The sequence below is a fragment of the Oncorhynchus masou genome, chromosome 13 (genome assembly GCF_036934945.1).
Source record: "Oncorhynchus masou masou isolate Uvic2021 chromosome 13, UVic_Omas_1.1, whole genome shotgun sequence".
In the NCBI taxonomy this organism is placed as follows: domain Eukaryota; kingdom Metazoa; phylum Chordata; class Actinopteri; order Salmoniformes; family Salmonidae; genus Oncorhynchus; species Oncorhynchus masou.
The window spans coordinates 73,217,911-73,237,270 of NC_088224.1; the positions used below are offsets into that span (position 1 = coordinate 73,217,911).

Genomic DNA, 19,360 nt, shown 5'->3' on the forward strand with positions numbered 1-19,360 from the left:
TGGTCCGGAGCTTGTTGGTCCGGAGCTTGTTGGTCCGGAGCTTGTTGGTCCGAGAGCCGATGCTCCGGTACCGGAGGTTTCTTGTTTGTTTATGGTCTCATACAGTTTGTTGAGTTTCAGAGTGATATTGGCTTGTGGAGGAATATATATGGCCGTAATGATTACGGATGAGAACTCTCTTGGTAGATAAATGGGTCTGCAGCTTACTATGAGGTATTCAATATCAGTTGAGCAAAAGCTAAAGATTTCCTTCACACTGGAAGCAGAGGACCAGTTGTTGTTTTTGAAGAGAGACACCCCTCTCCCTTTGGACTTGCCAGAGGCTGCGTTCATCCGACTCTCCGCTGAAAGGAGAAACAGCAGAGTCCTACGAACATAGTCATACAGCCATAGTCATAAAGCATATAATATTGAACAAAGTAGAGGGTCAGAGGGTCAAGATGGTAATGGTGAGAGGTTAGCATGTCTAGGGGTATGATCTTTGACCCTGGGTAACTTTCTCACTCATCATTATTCATGATATATTCAGGATTATTTCTAATCATGGTACCATTCACAATAATGTACAAGTGTTTAGAAGCATATTATATTCTTATTTGCAATAAAACTCACTCCAGAATGACACAATACATTATTTACCATTCATTTCTGTTGGGCTCACAATAATCTGAAACACAACCAAGACAAACTGCAAATACATCCAACAAGTTTGTAGAGTCACAAGCTTGATATAGTCATTGCGTTCTAGGAATATGGAAACAAATACTAAACTTTTGACTACTTTATAAATAAAAATCTTAGGGAAGTCAATAGTTTTGACCCCAATATATTACTTGTTAAACAAAATCTCTTTCTCTGAGCAATTTCCTTAGTATAAAATAATATAATTGCATAAATTGTAGCTCAGTATTTGAATGAATTATTATAAAGTCAATATTGGTCATCTTTATAAAGGGTGTCAATCATTTCAAACCATACTGTATATATAAATATTACAAGATAAAAAAATATCTTCACATATTGCCATCCAAAAGTTCACATCTTGGTTATATTAAATTATTCAAGGATATCAATAACTTCAAATCCAACATTGTCAATGACATTAATGGAGGGGAGGTGATGTCCCATTATGTTGTGGAAGCAGTAGGCACAGTGTGCAGTGGCAACGGACGCTACCTTGGAGAAGTTGGAGAAGTCCACTCTGTACTTGCCCTCTTTGCTGCGGGAGATGATGGGTAGGAAGTTGTAACCCCACATGATCTCCTGAGGGATGAAGGAAGTCCTGACCTGGCAGGCTGAGCTGGTGGTCTCGGCTGTACCCTCCAGAAAGACCACCAGCTCAAACTCCTGCTTACGGAGAGTGTCCACTGCCATCTCAAAAAAAGGGCTAGCCTTGTCAATCACATGGTAGAGTGTGAGAGGGCACACAAAGAAGAGGTTGTCCTTCCCAGCGTCCATCATGAACTCAATGTTCACCTGGTCCATGATAATTGTCTCCCCATCGGGTTTGACTGTTGTCCTCAACAGCTTGCCGTAGATCTGGCTCCCGATCATCAGGGTCTTGCGTAAGTTGGCCACTCTTATCATAAGGCAAAGGAAGTCCTTCTTAGGACAGATGACAGCCACCTCACTGAATGAGATGGTCTTGGCCCTTTTCTTAGGGAGGGATATCTTGGACACGATGATTCCACACATGAAGCAGTGTATGAGGGCCCCTATGAGAGTCTGGATAATGATGAGGGCTACAGCACCAGGACATTGGGGGGTGACAGCGCGTACACCATACCCGATGGTGGTCTGGGTCTCCAGGGAGAAGAGGAAGGCCGTAGTCAGTCCGTAGACGTTCCACATACAGGGGGTGTGGTTGCTTGGGGGGTTCTGCCATGTCAGGTCCCCATTGTTCCGGGCGACCCAGAACCACAGCAGGCTGAAGATGAACCAGCTCAGGGTGAATGAGGCGATGAAGAAGAAGAGGACAAAGCGCCAGCGGAACTCTACGAAGGTCGTCCAGAAGTCCACGAGGAAGGCAAAGTGGCTGCCGTACTTCACGTTGCCGAATTCAATGTTGCAGTGGCCATCTTTGGTCACCAGCCGGCTTCGGCGGATTCTTCGCTCCACCAGGTGGTCCTGGATGCGCTTCCGGATGCCAAACACCATTTTCTAGGTCCTGTCGTCTGTTAGAGAGGACAATTTGTTATTTAACACACCCAGACAAATAAATCAATATCCTTGTCATCCAAGAACTGTTAGATATATACAGACTGGATACTATTAATACAGAACACTGGAGGTTTTCATTAATATGTTTAATCTTCAAGATAAACCTTCATCCGACCCTGTAACCTATACCTCCCTGTACACCAGTCATGAAATTCAAGGTGTCTTAAAACTGCAGACAAAATAATCATATTTTGTTCAAGGCTCTTGGATGCTTTGAATTGAATGGAACAAATTACAAACTAGAATTCAATGATAAATAATGTCATTTTCCGTCAATATCATTGTTCTTCAAATGAAATTGCTGCCCTTCACAACTTTCTTAAAGCAATAATGACAAACCAAGCATTGGTCTATGAGAGGATGTAAGAGATAATGGAGTTGTGTAACATTCACTCTTGGATCCAGACTTGTGAAATAGTTCATGTTTTACCTCCTTTAATTCTTAATTTCACACATTGTTAGTGAACTAATTAGGTAAAACACAAGGTAAAAGTCCCACTGACCTTAATTCTCATCAAAATATAAATATGTGAAACAACTTAGTAGCACAAATGCCCCTGTCAATCTATCTATTAAATGATTTCACCTGCCCCAATCATCAGTCTTATTACTTACGTAAAGTGTTGCTCTAGTTACTAGCAATTGCTATGCATCACTTGCACATGTGAATCTACACGTAAATCCTGCAATCCTGGGCACATGCCATATTTAAGACCCCAAGTCATTACAGAAAAGTGATTGTTGAAATATTTCACCCCACTGGCCCAAATCAGTCAGAAAACCATAACCTTCCTAAAAACATAATCATCTAGCCTACTACAACTATATACAGTTGAAGTCGGACGTTTCCATACACCTCAGCCAAATACATTTATACTCAGATTTTCACAATTCCTGACATTTTCTCCTAGTAAAGATTCCCTGTCTTAGGTCAGTTAGGATCACCACTTTATTTTAAGAATGTGAAATATCAGAATAATAGTTGAGAGAATTATTTATTTCAGCTTTTATTCTTTCATCACATTTCCAGTGGGTCAGAAGTTTACATACACTCAATTAGTATTTGGTAGCATTGCCTTTAAATTGTTTATCTTGGGTCAAACATTTCAGGTAGTCCTCCACAAGCTTCCCATAAAAAGTTGGATGAATTTTGGCCCATTCCTTCTGACAGAGCTGGTGCAACTGAGTCAGGTTTGTTGGCCTCCTTGCTCACACACTCTATTTCAGTTCTGCCCACAAGTGTTCTATAGGATTGATGTCAGGGTTTTGGCGTTCTTCGACTTGCAGGCCTCCCCCTTTTTCCTCCAAACATAACAATGGGCAATATGGTCAAACAGTTATATTTTTGTTTCATCAGACCAGAGGACATTTCTCCAAAAAGTACAATCTTTGTCCCTATGTGCAGTTGCAAACTGTAGTCTGGCTTTTTTTATGGCCGTTTTGGAGCAGTGGCTTCTTCCTTGCTGAGCGGCCTTTCAGGTTTTGTTGATATAAGACTTGTTTTATTGTGGATATAGATACTTTTGTACCTGTTTCCTCCAGCATCTTCACAAGGTCCTTTGCTGTTGTTCTGGGATTGATTTGCACTTTTCGCACCAAAGTACGTTCCTCTCTAGGAGACAGAATGCGTCTCCTTCATGAGCTGTATGACGGTTGCGTGGTCTCATGGTGTATATACTTGCATACTATTGTTTGTACAGATAAATGTGATACCTTCAGGCATTTGGAAATTGCTCCCAAGGATGAACCAGACTTGTGGAGGTCTACAATTTATTTTCTGAGGTCTTGGCTGATTTCTTTTGATTTTCCCATGATGTCAAGCAAAGAGGCACTGATTTTGAAGGTAGGCCTTGAAATACATCGACAGATACACCTCCAAAGACTCAAATGATGTCAATTAGCCTATCAGAAGCATCTAAAGCCATGACATAATTTTCTAGAATTTTCCAAGCTGTTTAAAGGAATGGTCAACTTAGTGTATGTAAACTTCTTACCCACTGGAACTGTGATACAGTGAATTATAAGTGAAATAATCTGTCTGTAAACAATTGTTGGAGAAATGACTTGTGTCATGTACAAAGTAGATGTATTAACCGACATGCCAAAACTATAGTTTGTTAACAAGAAATTTGTGGAGTGGTTGAAAAACAAGATTTAATGACTGCAACCTAAGTGTATATACACTTCCAACATCAACTGTAGATAGCACAGAATTATTTGATTGATGGTCCTTGGCAAGATATCAGGAATCAAGGTAAGACACAAGTGCAGACTGGGCAGGCAAACGACAAGTCAAGGCAGGCAAGGGTTGTTTATCCAGAGTAGTAGCAAAGGTGCAGGATGGCAGGCAGGCTCAGGGTCAGGGACAGGGGCAGGCTGAAATCAGTTATCCAGAGGTGGAGCAAAGGTACAGCATGGCAGGCAGGCTCAGTGACAGGCAGAGGCTCAGATGACAGGCAGAGTGGTCAGGTGGGCGGGTACAGGGTCAGTGACAGGCAGAGGCTCTAATGACAGGCAGAGTGGTCAGACGGGCAGGTACAGGGTCAGGACAGGCAGAGGCTCAGATGACAGGCAGAGTGGTCAGGCAGGCGGGTACAGGGTCAGGACAGGCAGAGGCTCAGATGACAGGCAGAGGCTCAGATGACAGGCAGAGTGGTCAGACGGGCGGGTACAGGGTCAGTGACAGGCAGAGGCTCAGATGACAGACAGAGTGGTCAGGCGGGCGGGTACAGGGTCAGTGACAGGCAGAGGCTCAGATGACAGGCAGAGTGGTCAGACAGGCGGGTACAGGGTCAGTGACAGGCAGAGGCTCAGATGACAGGCAGAGTGGTCAGGCGGGCGGGTATAGGGTCAGGACAGGCAGACGCTCAGATGACAGGCAGAGTGGTCAGGCGGGCAGGTACAGGGTCAGGACAGGCAGAGGCTCAGATGACAGGCAGAGTGGTCAGGCAGGCGGGTACAGGGTCAGGACAGGCTGAGTGGTCAGGCGGGCGGGTACAGGGTCAGGACATGCAGAGTGGTCAGATGACAGGCAGAGGCTCAGATGACAGGCCGAGGCTCAGGTGACAGGCAGAGTGGTCCGACGGGCGGGTACAGGGTCAGGACAGGCAGAGGCTCAGATGACAGGCAGAGGCTCAGATGACAGGCAGAGTGGTCAGGCGGGCGGGTACAGGGTCAGTGACAGGCAGAGGCTCAGATGACAGGCAGAGTGGTCAGACGGGCGGGTACAGGGTCAGGACAGGCAGAGGCTCAGATGACAGGCAGAGTGGTCAGACGGGCGGGTACAGGGTCAGTGACAGGCAGAGGCTCTAATGACAGTCAGAGTGGTCAGACGGGCAGGTACAGGGTCAGGACAGGCAGAGGCTCAGATGACAGGCAGAGTGGTCAGACGGGCGGGTACAGGGTCAGTGACAGGCAGAGGCTCAGATGACAGACAGAGTGGTCAGGCGGGCGGGTACAGGGTCAGTGACAGGCAGAGGCTCAGATGACAGGCAGAGTGGTCAGACAGGCGGGTACAGGGTCAGTGACAGGCAGAGGCTCAGATGACAGGCAGAGTGGTCAGGCGGGCGGGTATAGGGTCAGGACAGGCAGACGCTCAGATGACAGGCAGAGTGGTCAGGCGGGCAGGTACAGGGTCAGGACAGGCAGAGGCTCAGATGACAGGCAGAGTGGTCAGGCAGGCGGGTACAGGGTCAGGACAGGCTGAGTGGTCAGGCGGGCGGGTACAGGGTCAGGACATGCAGAGTGGTCAGATGACAGGCAGAGGCTCAGATGACAGGCAGAGGCTCAGGTGACAGGCAGAGTGGTCCGACGGGCGGGTACAGGGTCAGGACAGGCAGAGGCTCAGATGACAGGCAGAGGCTCAGATGACAGGCAGAGTGGTCAGGCGGGCGGGTACAGGGTCAGTGACAGGCAGAGGCTCAGATGACAGGCAGAGTGGTCAGACGGGCGGGTACAGGGTCAGGACAGGCAGAGGCTCAGATGACAGGCAGAGTGGTCAGACGGGCGGGTACAGGGTCAGTGACAGGCAGAGGCTCAGATGACAGGCAGAGTGGTCAGGCGGGCGGGTACAGGGTCAGGACAGGCAGACGCTCAGATGACAGGCAGAGTGGTCAGGCGGGCAGGTACAGGGTCAGGACAGGCAGAGGCTCAGATGACAGGCGGAGGCTCAGATGACAGGCAGAGGCTCAGATGACAGGCAGAGTGGTCAGACGGGCGGGTACAGGGTCAGTGACAGGCAGAGGCTCAGATGACAGGCAGAGTGGTCAGGCGGGCGGGTACAGGGTCAGGACAGGCAGACGCTCAGATGACAGGCAGAGTGGTCAGGCGGGCAGGTACAGGGTCAGGACAGGCAGAGGCTCAGATGACAGGCGGAGGCTCAGATGACAGGCAGAGTGGTCAGGTGACAGGCAGAGTGGTCAGGCGGGCGGGTACAGGGTCAAGACAGGCAGAGTGGTCCGCCGGGCGGGTACAGGGTCAGGACAGGCAGAGGCTCAGATGACAGGCAGAGTGGTCAGATGACAGGCAGAGTGGTCAGATGACAGGCAGAGTGGTCAGACGGGCGGGTACAGGGTCCAGACAGGCAGAGGCTCAGATGACAAGCAGAGGCTCAGATGACAGGCAGAGTGGTCAGATGACAGGCAGAGTGATCAGATGACAGGCAGAGTGGTCAGACGTGCGGGTACAGGGTCAGGACAGGCAGAGGCTCAGATGACAGGCAGAGGCTCAGATGACAGGCAGAGGCTCAGATGACAGGCAGAGTGGTCAGGTGACAGGCAGAGTGGTCAGGCGGGCGGGTACAGGGTCAGGACAGGCAGAGTGGTCAGGCAGGCGGGTACAGGGTCAAGACAGGCAGAGTGATCCGCCGGGCGGGTACAGGGTCAGGACAGGCAGAGTGGTCAGGCGGGCGGGTACAGGGTCAGGACAGGCAGAGGCTCAGATGACAGGCAGAGTGGTCGGGCGGGTACAGGGTCAGGACAGGCAGAGTGGTCAGGCGGGTGGGTACAGGGTCAAGACAGGCAGAGTGGTCCGCCGGGCGGGTACAGGGTCAGGACAGGCAGAGTGGTCAGGCGGGCGGGTACAGGATCAGGACAGGCAGAGGCTCAGATGACAGGCAGAGTGGTCGGGCGGGTACAGGGTCAGGACAGGCAGAGTGGTCGGGCGGGTACACTGTCAGGACAGGCAGAGTGGTCAGGCGGGCGGGTACAGGGTCAGGACATGCAGAGTGGTCAGACGGGCGGGTACAGGGTCAGGACAGGCAGAGGCTCAGATGAAAGGCAAAGGCTCAGATGACAGGCGAGGCTCAGATGACAGGCAGAGTGGTCAGGTGGGCGGGTACAGGGTCAAGACATGCAGAGTGGTCAGGCGGGAGGGTACATGGTCAAGACAGGCAGAGTGGTCAGGCGGGCGGGTACAGGGTCAGGACAGGCAGAGTGGTCAGGCGGGCGGGTACCGGGTCAAGACAGGCAGAGTGGTCAGGCGGGCGGGTACAGGGTCAGGACAGGCAGAGTGGTCAGGCGTGCGAGTAAAGGGTCAGGACAGGCAGAGTGGTCAGGCGTGCGAGTAAAGGGTCAAGACAGGCAAGGGTCAAAAGCCCGGTGGACGAGAAAAAGAAACTCGGAAAAAACAGGAGCTGACAGCTGGCTCCAGTCTTTTGTGCTATTATGTGGGGGGTTTTGCATTATTTGTAACTTATTTTGTACATAATTTTTCTGCAACCGTATTTTATGGCAAAAAAAGAGCCTCTGGATATCAGGACATCGATCACTCACTTCGGATTAGACAAAGATTTTTTCTTCAACAAGCAGGACGTACAGGACATTCTCCGAACACCCGACAAGGCCAACATCCCAGTTATTTGCAAGAGGAAGAGAAGCAGGTACAGAGGACACAGAGTGGGATGCCTCGTGAGGATTCGCAGAAGGTGAGTGTGAATGCAGCTGCCGTTTCCGTCAATATTACTCGCCAACGTGCAATAAATAAACTAGACGAGGTACGAACATGAATATCCTACCAACGGGACATCAAAAACTGTAATATCCTATGTTTCACGGAATTGTGGCTGAATGATAACATGGATTTTCAGCTAGCGGGATATATGAGGGGACGAGTGGCGGGGGGGGGGGGGGCTGTGCATATTTGTAAACAACAGCTGGTGCACGAAATCTATGGAAGTCTCTAGATTTTGCTCGCCTGAAGTATAGTATATTGAGATAAATTGCAGGCTACACTACTTCCCTAGAGAGTTTCAGCTATACTTTTCAGCTATACTTTTTGTGGTTTATTTACCACCACAGACAGATGCCGGCACAAAGACCGCACTCAGTCAGCTGTATAAGGAAATTAGCAAACAGGAAACCATTCACCCAGAGGCGGCGCTCCTAGTGGCCAGAGACTTTCATGCAGGGAAACAAATCAGTTCTACCTAATTCCCATCAACATGTTAAATGTGCAACCAGAGGGAAAAGAATTCGAGATCACCTGTACTCCACACACAGAGACACATACAAAGCTCTCCCTCGCCCTCCATTTGGTAAATCCTACCACAACTCAGCAGCATACTATCCTGCATACCACTGCTGGTTTGCTTCTGAAGCTAAGCAGGGTTGGTCCTGGTCAGTCCCTGGATGGGAGACCAGATGCTGCTGGAAGTGGTGTTGTAGGGCCAGTAGGAGACACTCTTTCTTCTGGTCTAAAAAAAATATCCCATTGCCCTGTGTAGGGTGTTGTCTTTCTGGTGGGACGTTAAACGGGTGTCCTGACTTTCTGAGGTCATTAAAGATTCCATGGCACTTATCGTAAGAGTAGGGGTGTTAACCCTGGTGTCCTGGCTAAATACCCAATCTGGCCCTCAAATCTTCACAGTCACCTAATAATCCCCAGTTTAATATTGGCTCATTCATCCCCCCTCCTCTCCCCTGTAACTATTCCCCAGGTCGTTGCTGCAAATGAGAACGTGTTCTCAGTCAACGTACCTGGTAAAATAACAGATAAATAAAAATAATAAATCCTCCTGATTCCTGCTTACAAGCAAAAAATTAAAGCAGGAATTACTAGTGACTCGGTCTATAAAAAAAGTGGTCAGATGAAGCAGATGCTAAACGACAGGACTGTTTACCTATCACCGACTGGAACATGCTTCCGGATTCTTCCGATGGCATTGAGGAGTACACCACATCAGTTACTGGCTTTATCAATATGTGCATTGTGGACATCGTCCCCACAGTAACTGTATGTAGATACCCCAACCAGAAGCCATGGATTACAGGCAACATTCGCACTGAGCTAAAGGGTAGAGCTGACGCTTTCAAGGTGCGGGACTCTAACCCGGAAGCTTATAAGAAATCCTTCTATGCCCTGCGACGAACCATCAAACAGGCAAGGCGTGAATACAGGGCAAAGATTGAATCATACTACACTGTCTCCGACGCTCTTCGGATGTGGCAGGGCTTGCAATCAATTACAGACTACAAAGGGAAGCACAGCCAAGAGCTGCCCAGTGACACGAACCTACAGGATGAGCTAAATAACTTCTATGCTTGCTTTGAGGCAAGCAACACTGAAACATGCATGAGAGCATCAGCTGTTCCGGACGACTGTGTGATCACACTCTCCGTAGCCTATGTGAGTAAGACCTTCAAACTGGTTAACATTCACAAGGCCGCAAGGCTAACTGGATAACCAGGACGTGTACGTCGAGCATGCGCTGACCAACTGGCAAGCGTCTTCACTGACATTTTCAACCTCTCCCTGTCTGAGTCTCTAATACCAACATCTTTCAAGCAGGCCACCATAGTCCCTGTGCCCAAGAACACTAAGGTAACCTGCCTAAATGACTACAGACCCGTAGCACTTACGTCCGTAGCCATGAAGTGCTTTGAAAGGCTGGTAATAGCTCACATCAACACCATTATCCCGTAAACCCTAGACCCACTCCAATTTGCATACCGCCCAAACAGAACCACAGATGATGCAATCTCTCTTGCACTCCACACTGCCCTTTCCACCTGGACAAAAGGAACACCTATGTGAGAATGCTATTCATAAACTACAGCTCAGTGTTCAACACCAAAGTGCCCTCAAAGCTCATCACTAAGCTAAGGATCCTGGGACTAAACACCTCCCTCTGCAACTGGATCCTGGACTTCCTGACGGGCTGCCCCAGGTGATGAGGGTAGGTAGCAACACATCTGCCACGCTGATCCTCAACACTGGAGCACCCCCAGGGGTGCGTGCTCAGTCCCCTCCTGTACTCCCTGTTCACCCACAACTGCATGACAAGGCACAACTCCAACACCATCAATAAGTTTGCAGACGACACTACAGCCTGATCACCGACATCGATGAGACAGCCTATAGGGAGGAGGTCAGTGACCTGGCCAGGTGCCAGAATAACAACCTATCCCTCAACTTAACCAAGACTAAGGAGATGATTGTGGACTACAAGGAGCACGCCCCCATTCTCATCGATGGGGCTGTAGTGGAGCAGGTTGAGAGCTTCAAGTTCCTTGGTGTCCACATCACCAACAAACTAGAATGGTCCGAACACACCAAGAGAGTAGTGAAGAGGGCACAACAAAGCCTATTCCCCCTCAGGAAACTAAAAAGATTGGGCATGGGTCCTCAGATCCTCAAAAGGTTCTACAGCTGCAACATCGAGAGTATCCTTACGGGTTGCATCACTGCCTGGTACGGCAATTGCTCGGCCTCTGACCAAAAGGCACTACAGAGGGTAGTACATACGGCCCAGTACATCACTGGGGCCTTCCTTCCAGGACCTTGACACCAGGCGGTGGTCAGAGGAAGGCCCTAAACATTGTCAAAGACCCCAGCCACCCCAGTCATAGACTGTTCTCTCTACTACCGCAGTAGCCTCACTACTGTTATTTTTCACTGTGTGTTTTAACTGTTGTTTTTATTTCTTTACTTACTTGATGTTCACCTCATACCTTTTTTTGCACTATTGGTTAGAGCCTGTAAGTAAGCATTTCACTGTAAGGTTTACACCTGTTGTATTCTGCGCACCTGACAAATAAACTTTTATTTTATTTTATTTGCATGCTGACAAACAAGGCGAAATGGCACAGACAAGTGAGGAAGATGGGTGACACCTGGAGGGGTGGAGACAAGCACAAGGACATGTGAAACAGATCAGGGTGTGACACAAGATTAAAGGCATTGGAGTTTTCTGAATAAATCTGTCCTGTGTTGCTGACAAGCTATGCCAAATACTGAGTTGGATTTTTTTACATTTTTATTTCACCTTTATTTATCCTGGTGGCCAGTTGAGAACAAGTTCTCATTTACAACTGCGACCTGGCCAAGATAAAGCAAAGCAGTGTGACAAAAACAACACCAAGTTACACGAGACAAACAATCGTACTGTCAATAACACAATAGAAAAATCTGTATACAGTGTGTGCAAATTAAGTAAGGAGGTAAGGCAATACATCGGTCAATAGTGGCGAAGTAATTACAATTTAGCAATTGACACTGGAGTGACAGATGTGCAGATGAGGATGTGCAAGTAGAAATACTGGTGTGCAAAAGGGCAGAAAAACAAAAACAAATATGGGGATGAGGAAGGTGGTTGGTTGGTTGGATGGGCTATTTACAGGGTCAGGGTGGTGGTGCGCTTGTTAGGCCAAACACTGAGTTGGATGGTGGTGCACTTGTTAGGCCAAACACTGAGTTGGATGGTGGTGCACTTGTTAGGCCAAACACTGAGTTGGATGGTGGTGCACTTGTTAGGCCAAACACTGAGTTGGATGGTGGTGTGCTTGTTATGGAGTGTTGTGCACAAAATGACCAGTACCATAAGCTGGTGCATTTGTTTCTACGCTCAAAGCTTGGAAACGTCCTGCCTTTCACAAACAAAAATCCAATAATCACGCACTGTTTTTTTGTGAAGCTTTTCTCTCTGGACCTCACAACCCTTTCACACCTAATCATTATTTCTTCTGCATTCTTACTGTAACACTATGAAACAAATTCTGAGATCATTTCAGGTTTACTTTGATACGATCCTTGGCTGATGCATTGCAATAATATACTTTTGAAATAGTGATACTTTTATTAGTATTGTATGGTTCAGTTGTCATTCTTCAACAATGAATGATTTCCTCTGGAAAATCATATAATCATTTATTTCGGCATAATACACATTGTTCTGCAACCAATGACAAGGTAATAGGGACCATTTCCACCCTTGTAATCATCAGTTTGTGATTAAGTGCAATGTCATGACTACATTTATTCACATTTTATTGTTTGAGCCAATTAAATACTTCACTCAATATTTACACTGATAAATGTAAGCAGATGTTGTATAATTTGCTTCCACAGTGAGAGGTCAGAAAGTTTGCAAATGATGTTCCCCTTTTGAGAGAGAGACTGTGGTTACTGTAAATATCTCAAATAACAATAACAATAAAACAAATATTTCTCCCAGGACCGTTTTTTTTTTATGTTAAGATCCTCAACAATTTACAAGACCACAAACTAGCCAATACATGCACCTGCATAGAACGCTTGGAATGGAGTCAGATCAATCTCATTAAGAATTTGTTCTTAACTCACTTGCCTAGTTAAATAAAGGTTAAATAAAATAAAATTACATACAATATGTTTACTGGCAGACATGTCACTTTTCACTGATAGTGTTTTGGGAAGAAGTGTTTCTTGGAAGCAAGAAGAACATTAGAGGAATGTCAATAAAAAATATTTGCAACACATATTTGTAGAAGTAGTTGTAACACGGCAAGCTCACCCTAGGCTGAAAGTCGGTGCATTTAAACATGATAGATATCATCATTACACTGTTGTTATAACAGGAGAATACCAAGTACTCACTGGATGATACTGGTCCAACTACAGAAGATGAGATCCTGTCAGTGTAGAAACTGTGGAAATACAAAGTTGTGTTGCACACGGGATCCCCTCTGTCTCCGTCTCTCTCTCAGCCAGTCTCTGAGGGTGTGCCCTTTGAACTGTAGTTAGTGTTCTGACAGCTCTCTCAGTGCTACAGATGTGTGTGCTTTTATAAAACTTGGGATTGGAATCACATCAGGTGATGTTTACACACACACACACACACACACACACACACACACACACACACACACACACACACACACACACACACACACACACACACACACACACACACACACACACACACACACACACACACACACACACACACACACACACACACACAAACATAAAGTAGGCTACCAGTACAGCCCTCCAGCAGGACTGTTGCGTGGGCATGTGTTTACCCCACACAGCGCCAGTACCCAGGTCCAGCCTCACTGCCCCCTGCTACACCACCCGTGTCTTGGGCAGGGCTCTCAATGTCTAGATCAAGAGGAAGCTGTTTACAGTACACACACATGCACAATCACACACGTGCTTGTATTTGCTGTTAAGTCAAATAGTGTTGCTGCATTTCAAATAAAATAAAATAAAATGGTGTTTGTCACATGCACCGAATACAACAGGTGTAGGTAGACCTTACAGTGAAATGCTTAACCCTTAACCAACAATGCTGGCATCTTACAAGTGCAGGTATAGACTCTCAGAGTCACATAGAGAGTGTGTGTGTGTGCGTGTGTGTGTGTGCGTGCTTCCCTTCCTCCCCTGCCTTGCTAGAACAGGTTGCATTACCTAGCTACATGGCACGTCCTCCCCTCCCAAAACTTGATGATTAAGAAGCCGTCTAGCTTGAATAAAGTAATCACACCGAAGTGAAAGAAAAAGCCTAAATTAAATCTGAGCCTCTGAAAAGCTGAAAATCAATTCCTTTCTCCAGCGGCCTTTCTCACCCTGTTCTGTTCTGTGAAGGTGCAGTGGCGTGTGTTATGATATGAGTGCCAATGTAATTTCTTACAGATGTAGGATCTCAATTTGATCACCCTGATGCAGGACATTTAAAACGTGTGTTGTTTTTGAGGTTTAAAAAGTATTCTAAAATTTGTCATTACCACTTTCAGACGTGATTTTCCCTCACAAAATATGTATCAACCCATACAAAAATGTCCAGTCATTAAAATCCGCATTATAATTGACATTTCCTGTTTTGTTTTCGTACTTTCTTGCTGTTGCAAACAGGCTCAAATTAAGATCCTACATCTGTAGAATGTTATGAGCCACTAAGAGGTGGAAAGAGCACCATTTGTAAGAGAGAACATTAAGTTAAAGCCCAACAAGCTCTTCCTATTGTTCCCTCTGACTGGTTTAGTTTCACCACGTCTGCTGTTGTAGATACCACCACACCATAACTAGATCCCCTTTCATTTACAATTACAGGTACAGTTCTTCACATTAAGCTGCTGTTTGTTTGGGTGGTAGAAAACACTGTTACAAGAGATGACTGACAACAAGCCTCTTTCTCCAGCCCAGCCAACAGCCACAGCCGGTACTAGTTCTTCACCTCAATAACAAACCTGCAGCGATACTTGCAACTGTACATGCACACAGAGCACAGCAGCTGTCAGTGCAATTCTTCAATTATTTAGTGCTATACTTATTCTCTCCACGGTGTCAGTGTCAGGGCTATCCTTCACACGCACAACACACAATCTTGTGGAAGTGGTCTAGTCTTCCAGTCGAATGCATCCTTGCTTTCTGTTTTGAAGTTGAAATCCCAACCATATTCTAGAGAAATGTTTGCAGTTCTCAATTTAAATAGTGTCTCTGATTGGAGGTAGAAAGCTGGAGAACCAGTACTTCAAAAACATTGACAATCTTGTTAACTGAGGTGTCGCAGATAAATTGTTCAGTGGTCCACGAATGTGAACTTTTATCTCCCCATGTGATTTATGTTAAGATCCCCATAGAGTAAATGAAAGTGTCCGAACAACGGGATAAAAACACACTACATGAGATTGAGTAGACCTGGATGAATAATGTATCCACATAAAAGAAGTAGGTCCATGCACGATTAGATAATTCATCATTTAAACACCAATAGATGTTCTCTTTCCCATAAGTCAGCTCTTGTAACAAACGTGTACGTATATTGATGTTTGGCTGGTAAATGTATGGTCTAATCTGGGGTTGTTCTTGAAATATCCTTTCACTCTTTGACCAGCAGCTCAATCCAAGGCAATGATCTACAAGAGCTGTAAGCTCAAGATGTATGGGTTTGTTGGAGTCAGTCCGAGCACAGACGATAAATGAATAATTGAGCCATTTTCTGGTGCCAACAGATATGCTTCAATATGAATGTATCATTGCCATGCTATTAATAATGGTGGCCCTCTGCTTAATACCAAATGCAAAAGGATAATTTAGCGAAGAGGAGAAATATTGTAGACATTAATGCAGGGACTGACCTTAAAAGCAGTTAAAACCTATAACTTTCTGTTGCACTGTTTAGTCAGCCAGCAGAGCAGCGTGATTATGGAATATCATTTGCATTTTTGAATCAATCTCTCCCTCCCTTCCTCCATTCCTCCATAGTCCCGTTTCTTCCACTAGGAGGAGTTTATATGTGGTGTGAGACATTGGCGTGCTCTGAATTCCCTGCTCTGCTTCCGCCTGGTCCTCGTGCATGGTCCTTCTTGTTCCTGGGAGCTGGTAACATTTCAGTTCATTGGGGTGCCATGCGCTCTGACAAGAGGATCAATCACAACTAATGAACCCTGGGAAAATGAAGTGGAATGCAAAGGAGGGAGGGAGGTGTCTGACCCATTTTCAAGGGTCACATCCAACAACCCTGTGGCCTGACCTCCCATCAGTCCACGGTAAATTAGGACAGGGCTTGAGTAAAGGGTCAGACCAATGGTCCCTGGATGTGAAGGAGATGCAGTCAACCTCCAGGTCCATCAATTACAGCAATACAGTCAATCATGGACTACAAAAAGAAAACCAGCCCAGTCACGGACCAGGATGTCTTGCTCCCAGGCAGACTAAATAACTTTTTTGCCCGCTTTGAGGACAATACAGTGCCACTGACACGGCCTGCAATGAAAACATGCAGACTCTCCTTCACTGCAGCTGAGGTGAGTAAAACATTTAAACGTGTTAACCCTCGCAAGGCTGCAGGCCCAGACGGCATCCCCAGCCGCGCCCTCAGAGCATGCGCAGACCAGCTGGCTGGTGTGTTTACGGACATATTCAATCAATCCCTATACCAGTCTGCTGTTCCCACATGCTTCAAGAGGGCCACCGTTGTTCCTGTTCCCAAGAAAGCTAACTGAGCTAAACTCCCTGTAGCACTCACTTCCGTCATCATGAAGTGCTTTGAGAGAATAGTCAAGGACCATATCACCTCCACCCTACCTAACACCCACTCCAATTTGCTTACCGCCCAAATAGGTCCACAGATGATGCAATCTCAACCACACTGCACACTGCCCTAACCCATCTGGACAAGAGGAATACCTATGTGAGAATGCTCTTCATCGACTACAGCTCGGCATTTAACACCATAGTACCCTCCAAGCTCGTCATCAAGCTCGAGACCCTGGGTCTCGACCCCGCCCTGTGCAACTGGGTACTGGACTTCCTGACGGGCCGCCCCCAGGGGGTGAGGGTAGGCAACAACATCTCCACCCCGCTGATCCTCAACACTGGGGCCCCACAAGGGTGCGTTCTGAGCCCTCTCCTGTAATCCCTGTTCACCCACGACTGCAAGGCCACGCACACCTCCAACTCAATCATCAAGTTTGCGGACGACACAAAAGTGGTAGGCTTGATTACCAACAACGACGAGACGGCCTACAAGGAGGAGGTGAGGGCCCTCGGAGTGTGGTGTCAGAAAAATAACCTCACACTCAACGTCAACAAAACTAAGGAGATGATTGTGGACTTCAGGAAACAGCAGAGGGAACACCCCCCTATCCACATAGATGGAACAGTAGTGGAGAGGGTAGTAAGTTTTAAGTTCCTCGGCATACACAAACTGAATTGGTCCACTCACACAGACAGCATCGTGAAGAAGGCGCAGCAGCGCCTCTTCAACCTCAGGAGGCTGAAGAAAATCGGCTTGTCACCAAAAGCACTCACAAACTTCTACAGATGCACAATCGAGAGCATCCTGGCGGGCAACTGCTCCGCCCACAACCGTAAGGCTCTCCAGAGGGTAGTGAGGTCTGCACAACGCATCACCGGGGGCAAACTACCTGCCCTCCAGGACACCTACACCACCCAATGTTACAGGAAGGCCATAAAGATCATCAAGGACAACACCCACCCGAGCCACTGCCTGTTCACCCCGCTATCATCCAGAAGGCGAGGTCAGTACAGGTGCATCAAAGCTGGGACCGAGAGACTGAAAAACAGCTTCTATCTCAAGGCCATCAGACTGTTAAACAGCAACCACTAACATTGAGTGGCAGCTGCCAACACACTGACTCAACTCCAGCCACTTTAATAATGGGAATTGATGGGAAATTATGTAAAATATATCACTAGCCACTTTAAACAATGCTACCTAATATAATGTTTACATACCCTACATTATACATCTCATATGTATACGTATATACTGTACTCTATATCATCTACTGCATCCTTATGTAATACATGTATCACTAGCCACTTTAACTATGCCACTTTGTTTACATACTCATCTCATATGTATATACTGTACTCGATACCATCTACTGTATCTTGCCTATGCTGCTCTGTACCATCACTCATTCATATATCTTTATGTACATATTCTTTATCCCCTTACACTGTGTATCAGACAGTAGTTTTGGAATTGTTAGTTAGATTACTTGTTGGTTATTACTGCCTTGTCGGAACTAGAAGCACAAGCATTTCGCTACACCCGCATTAACATCTGCTAACCATGTGTATATGACAAATAAAATTTGATTTGATTGATTTGATTTTACTGTATAGCTGTCCTGCCTGACCTGTTTTTCCTACATTGAACAAAAATATAAACACAACATGCAACAAGTTCAACGATTTTACTGAGCTGCAGTTCATATAAGAAAATCAGTCAATTGAAATAAATTCATTAAGACCTAATATATGGTTGTCACATGACTGGGAATACAGATATGAATCTGTTGGTCACAGATACCTAAAAAAATGGTAGGGGTGTGGATTAAAAAAACAGTCAGCATCTGGTGTGACCACCATTTGCCTCATGCAGTGCGACACATCTCTTCAATGGCTATGCGAAGTTGCTGGATATTCGCGGGAAATGGAACACACTGTTGTACATGTCGATCCAGAGCATCCCAAATGTGTTCAATTGGTGGGTATACAGGCCATGGAAGAACTGGGACATGTTCAGCTTCCAGGAATTGTATACAGATCCTTGCAACATGGGCCATGCATTATCATGCTGAAACATGAGGTAATGGTGGCGAATGAGTGGCACAACAATGGGCCTCAGGATCTCGTCACAGTATCTCTGTGCATTAACATTAACATCGATAAAATGCAATTGTGTTCATTGTCCGTAGCTTATGTCTGCCCATACCATGACCTCACCGCCATCATGGGGGCACTCTCTTCACAACGTTGACATCAGCAAACTACTCGCTCACACAACGCCATACAAGCTGTCTGCCATCTACCTGGTACAGTTGAAACGGCAATTCATCTGTGAAGAGCACACTTCTCCAGCGTGCAAATGGCCATCGAAGGTGAGCACCAAACTGTAATCAGGTCAAGGGTGAGGATGAGAATGACGAGCATGGAGATGAGCTTCCCTGTGACTGTTTCTGACAATTTGTGCAGAAATTCTTTGGTTGTGCAAACCCACAGTTTCATCAGCTGTCCAGGTGGCTGGTCTTAGACGATCCCACAGGTGAAGAAGCTGGATGTGGAGGTCCTGGGCTGGTGTGGTTACACGTGGTCTGCGGTTATGAGGTCGGTCGGCTTATGGTAGAGAAATTAACATTAAATTCTCTTGGCAACAGCTCTGGTGGACATTCCTAAAGTCAGCATGCCCATTTGCATGCTCCCTTAAAACTTGAGATATCTGTGGCATTGTGTTGTGTGACAAAACTGCACATTTTAGAGTGGCCTTTTCTTGTCCCCAGCACAAGGTGCACCCGTGTAATGATCCTGCTGTTTAATCATCTTCTTGATATGCCACACCTGTCACATGGATGGATTATCTTGGCAAAGAAGAAGTGCTCACTCACTGGGATGTAAACAAATTTGAGCA

The 19,360-nt window shown here is 46.6% G+C and overlaps 1 protein-coding gene across 1 annotated transcript; it reads right to left on the reverse strand.

Annotated features, from left to right (window-relative positions):
* On the reverse strand, positions 1-13,221 carry LOC135553027 (ATP-sensitive inward rectifier potassium channel 1-like). The gene is made up of 2 exons (XM_064985077.1): positions 13,072-13,221; positions 1-2,174 (listed from the first exon to the last, which is right to left on the reverse strand). The coding sequence occupies exon 2, from the start codon at positions 2,155-2,157 to the stop codon at positions 1,057-1,059; it is 1,101 nt and encodes a 366-aa protein (XP_064841149.1). The 5' UTR covers positions 2,158-2,174; positions 13,072-13,221; the 3' UTR covers positions 1-1,056.
* Between the last annotated feature and the right edge of the window lie 6,139 nt (positions 13,222-19,360).

Excerpts from the sequence above, each read along its gene's own strand:
- LOC135553027 (XM_064985077.1), bottom strand. The coding sequence starts at position 2,157 with ATGGTGTTTGGCATCCGGAAGCGCATCCAGGACCACCTGGTGGAGCGA.